Source organism: Pteropus medius, unplaced genomic scaffold (genome assembly GCF_902729225.1).
Source record: "Pteropus medius unplaced genomic scaffold, Ma_sr-lr_union100, whole genome shotgun sequence".
Lineage (NCBI taxonomy): Eukaryota > Metazoa > Chordata > Mammalia > Chiroptera > Pteropodidae > Pteropus > Pteropus medius.
The window spans coordinates 114,308-119,459 of record NW_024349801.1 but is presented as its reverse complement, the minus strand read 5'-3'; the positions used below and the strand labels follow the sequence as shown (position 1 = coordinate 119,459).

General features: G+C 51.5%; 1 protein-coding gene and 1 pseudogene across 2 annotated transcripts in view; both read left to right on the top strand.

Annotated features, from left to right (window-relative positions):
- Positions 1-4,303, top strand: part of WTIP (WT1 interacting protein) — a 25,782-nt gene extending 21,479 nt beyond the window's left edge. Inside the window, exon 8 of one of the 2 annotated variants that reach the window (XM_039888565.1) lies at positions 3,859-4,303. In XM_039888565.1, coding sequence (XP_039744499.1) covers positions 3,859-3,879 — 21 coding nt within the window. In that variant the 3' untranslated portion in view covers positions 3,880-4,303. The remainder of the gene's footprint in view (positions 1-3,858) is intronic. The other variant, XM_039888562.1, reaches the window with a different exon arrangement.
- LOC120622844 (beclin-1-like) lies at positions 7-3,852 on the top strand (annotated as a pseudogene).
- Positions 4,304-5,152: the final 849 nt, after the last annotated feature.

Sequence of the window (5,152 nt, the reverse complement as noted above, 5' to 3'; positions counted from 1 at the left end):
GTGTGTGTGATGTTGGGCTGGGATGGCAGGCTTTTGGAGGGTCCTGGGAGTGGGTCTTAAGCCTGGGGTGCCATCATGGGCCTAGGGCAGGAGGGGATGGTGCTGACCCTTCCTGGTCAGTGCTTCCCTGAGGCTGGTCTCTAGCTCTGTGCACCTCTAGTTATCGAATGCTCCCTGGGAGGGATGAGGGCCGCAGGGGTAGGGCTAGGCTTAGCCTGTGGGGGCTCTAGGAGGGCCCTGGGCTGGGATATGAGGATGGGTCTGGGAGTGGGGTCAGGGTTCAGGTCACTGGTGACCTTTTACCCAGCACAGCTCTGGAGGACCTGCCCCTGCACAGTGTGTGGGTCTGTGTGTACCCTGACTGGGTGTCGTACCTGGCTAATAGAGGGACCTGTGTGTACACATGCTCTGGGGACTGGGCGACTGCTCAGAGCAGGCCTGGGTGAGGGGCTCAGAGATGAGGGTGGGGCATATGGCCTGGGGAGGAGATGGGGAAGCTTTTCCTGAGCCATCCTTGGGAGGAAGTCTGTGTGGCACTGTCTCCTGGGGTAGCAGGAGCAGTCTGAAGCAGCAGGCACTCATCAGGTTCCTGGTTTCTGGAGACGGAGCCCAGGATGTGTCTGGAATCTTGGAGAACCCAAGGGGAACACGGGTGGAGCAGAGGGGTGCCTTCTCCCCCTCCTTCTTCCTTCTCTGCCCCTGAGGGCACTGCTGGGCTGTCCTACCTATACCTGGGGGTGTGTCACAGGTGGATTCTTTCCTGTCCTGCATGGAGAGGGCCTGAGAGGCTCCCAAGGACATCAGGCCTCTATGAGCTGGGGGACTGTGGCCCTGAAACATCTGGTACTTTGAAGGAAAGTGCTCACCTGTCCATGCCCAGCCGCCCACCTGTCACTCCCGTTGTTCCACCCTAATGCACACTCTCCTCCTCGTCTGCTGTGCAGGTTACTTGCGCATGTCGCACACACCTGCCCTGCCCACTGGTTACATGACTCTCCCACAACCTCTACCTGCCTGAAGTTACGTGCCACACACCTGTCACAGGCACCTGCATGACACGGCTGGCTCACTCCTGTGTGACAATGCCGGGCCATCAGTGCCTTGTCCACTGTCAGCCTTGCAGACACTGAGGGTGTGGTTCAAGGCCATGGAGATGCAGTTCACCAGGCCTGATGTTTACTTGCCCTCCTTCAATCCCAAAGTGTTCTGGAAACTCCATCTTCCACCTGAGCCAGTGGCACTAACAAGGATTGCCAGGTCTCTTCAGCTGGGCCCTGTGCCTGGCAATGGCCTGGTGTTGCCATATTCCTGAGCTGTGGGGATCTCAGCCAGGACCTGCTGTCTTTGCAGCCAGATAAGAGCTTTGAGTCTGCCTGTCCCTGAACTGCCCCTTCCCATGGCCCTGCCCAGCTGGGCTCAGCTCTCTCCATTTATCCCCCAAGAACTTGCTCAACTCTGACCCTGAGGACAAGGGACTCACTGACCCCAGGGAGAGGGGCTCCCTCCAACCTGAGAGCTTTCATGGGGATGGAAGGAGTCTCACTGCAGAGAGGAGTGTCTTTAGAGAGGCGCAGAGGCTCTGTCTGCAATGGAGGAGATCGAACTGACCAGGTCTGTGCCACGTGGAAGGGGAGGCATCGAGGTGCTGCTGGCTCTGTGGTGGTGTGCGGTTCAGGGGCCACTCAGGTGAGGGGTCCGGGCATCCTTAAGGGAAGACCACAGGAACCTTGGATGGGGATTGGGGGTCTCACTGTTAGGGGTCAGTGGGGACAGATTACATTTAGCCGTCATGTGAACCCTCCTTCCCTTCTTCCTTTCCTCTTTCCTTCCTTTTCTTTCTTCTATTTAAAAAAAAAAATGTATTTAAAAACTTCATTATACTCCGTCTGGTTGGAGAAAAATAATTCCTTAGCTTTCGGCCTGAGCGTCTGGGTGGACGTATCACTGTTTCCCTGGAGGGGAAAGACATGGCAGAACAGATTTGTGTGCGAGTGTAAATCGAAAACTCCGTTTTGACATATGGAGGTGTCTGTCACATGGAGCACACGTATAGTTGGTTGTATAAGTTTGGAGTTCAGGGCAGGAGTCAGGGCTGGAGATAACATTTTGGAGCGATCTGTTCATAGAGGTATTTGAAGTCACAGGTGCGATCGCATGGAAGGAGGGTGAGAGAAAAGAGAAGGCCCAAGCTGAGGTGCTCCCACATTTATGCCTCGGCGCTGGGGGTAGAGCAGAGGCAGCCGGTGAGGTGCTGCTGGAGTAGGCATCAGAGAAGCCTTGGTGAAATAGGCTGCAACAGAGTTTGGGAAACCAGAGATGACCAGTGAACTTGAATAAGCTGCAGCAGTGGGGGGAAAAGCCCACTGAGATGAGGGGAAGAAGAGAAAGCAAAGAGCAGCCAACCTTTTCAGGTGTTTTGAGAAGAGGTGCAGCAGCCAAAGGGGGCTTGAGTGCGGGGAGTTCTTTCAGAATATAAGAGCATGTACACCCCATGTGGGCATTCCCGGGGTTGTTTCCTACCCCCAGGCCCCACTCTTCATGGGGATGGGGTCTGTGCCTGCAGTGGTCACAGCCCCTTGCCCAGCATCTGGCTCCCAAGGTGCTGGCGAACATCAGTTAAGTGAATGGCTCAGAACACTGACAGGTGCTCACAAACGTGACTTAGTGTTGGCTGGCGGACCGAGAAGTAGCTGAAGACCGAGCGATGGCAGTTCTGGAAGCATTGCTCCAGAGCTAACATGAGGCCATGGTGTCCCTCAGTCGATGGACTGGGATGGTGGCTCTGGGTCCCAAGAAGAGGTGGAGTTAGATGCCCAGCAGCAGCAGTGTGCAGACCAGCTTCGTGTGCCAGCGCTGCAGCCAGCTCCCACACTGGACTGAGTCCCCTCTAAGAGCTCACAGCTTGGCCCAGCCCAGGGGAGACCAGGAGGAAGAGGCTAACTCAGGAGGGAGCCACTTATTGAACCTAGCATGGATGGTGTCTATACAAAGTGCCATAGCTTGACTCTGATGGGGAGGCATCTGGTGGTGGCAACATGGAGAAAGTCGCTGGGCGGCCCTTTCGACATTCTGTCCAGCCAGAGAGATGTGGATCACCACTGTGTGAGGAATGCAGATCCTCTTTTAGACCAGCTGGACGCCGAGCTCAATGTCACTGAAGATGAGTGTCAGGACTGCAAACACTGAAGATCTTAGAGCAAATGAATGAGGATGACCGCGGACAGCTACAGATGGAGCTGCGTGAGCTGGCATTGGAGGAGGAGATGCTGATTCAGGAGCTGAAAGATGTGGTAAAGAGCCACAAGACAGTGGCAGAAAAATCTTGAGACTTGCCAGGCTGAGGCTGGGGAGGAAGCTCAGTATCAGAGGGAATACATGATTTGAATGACAGCAGCGGACCTGGATGATGGGCTGAAGAGCGTAGAAACCAGATTCGTTATACCCAGATGCAGCTGGGCAAGCTGAGAAAATCAGTGTCTTCAAGGAGACCTTTAACATCTTCACAGTGGACAGTTTGGTACAGTTAGTAGCTTCAGACTGGGTCGCCTGCACAGTGGTCCTGTGGAATGGAATAGGGCTAACGCTGCTTGGGGCTGGACAGCGTTCCTGCTTCATGCCCAGACTGGTAAGATGGGTCTGAAGTTTCAGAGGTATCGACTCATTCTATGAAAACCATTCACATTTGGAACCTCAGACAAAACCAAGGAGCTGCTGTTGTGTTGTTCCAGAGGGTTGGGGGAGGTATGGTTTTCCTGGGGCAAATTTCGCTCCGTGATAGTGGCTTTCCTGGGCTGTGTACAACAAACGGTTGAAAAAAGAGGTTGCAAAAAGTGAGGCACATTTTTGTCTTTCTTATAGGACAGATGTGGAGAAAGGTAAGATCGAAGACATAAGAGGCCGTGGTAGCTCCTGTTTCATCCAAACTCAGTTGAACTCTGAGGAACAGTGGGCGATAGTTCTCAAGTTCATGCATGGTGAATCTTAGGTGGGGTCTTGCCTCACAATTTCATAACAAATGACTTTTTTCCTTAAAGAGATGCTTCTCTTAAAGGCTTTTAACCTTTGTTTGCAAAAAAAAAAAAAAATGCTTTAAAGTAAATTCAGGTAATATCGAACATGACATGTTTATAATACTCCCAAAATCTGTAAAACCACTTTATTTTAAAATATCATATGATAGTTTCCGGAGCTATGACATGCCATGTATAGCTACCAGCCTTTGTCAGAGTTTTGACTCTTAATCTTATGTCTTCCTTTCCCTCTCTCTCTTCAAAATTAAATTTGCTTTTTTAAAAAAGCTCAGTTGAGGGGGTGGCTCCATAGTGTAGTGGTTAGCACGTCTGCTTTACACACAGAAGGTCCTGGGTTCGCGCCCAGGTGGAGCCACGGACCATACCCTGGGTGCGCCAGGCCCCAGATGCACGCCACGAGCATGTGGGAGGAGACTCCCCGCCTTCGGAGATCCAGTTCTTAAGGGGAGACGGCAACATCCATAGGTCAGGGGTGGAAGTGGAGGTGGGGAGGAGGAACCAAAGAGGGGAAAAGAAATGGGCAGAGAAACTAAATAAACATTAAAAAAAATTGAATCAAGATCATTGTTTTTTCACTGGATTTTATTTCTCTCAACTTCCTGCACTTAGAATATGAAATAGAAACTTCGTCTCCAACTTTGATGACAAGATTTTCGAGACGCACAGTTGGATAATGTGAGAAAACATATAAGCTTTGCCTGGTCACCATGTGATGTGATCAGAAGCTTGAAATTTAACACTTCTCTTCACTGGGTTCTAGTACTGAGTGGCTACTCTGCTCTGTGATAGAGATAAGAAATTGTGTCTGATACTGTTCGAGATATCTGAGAGATTTAATTATTTGTAATAAAAGATTTGCTGACATCCGGGAAAAAAAGTGAGTAACCATTATCACCCAGGTAAGTGACTGTAGGATAAAGCATTTCTGCAGTTTGTATGTGGGTCCTGGCATGGAATAGTGGGATCTGTGTTACTTCAGCAGTAGTGTCTGTGACACTGCATGTGTGGGCACACCTTGTGTCTGTGAGACCTGCCACTATGCAGCTGGGACCACCTGCTGAGGGGACACATGACTCAGATGGGGCATAGTATATGAAGACTGCCAGGTTCCTACTTTCATG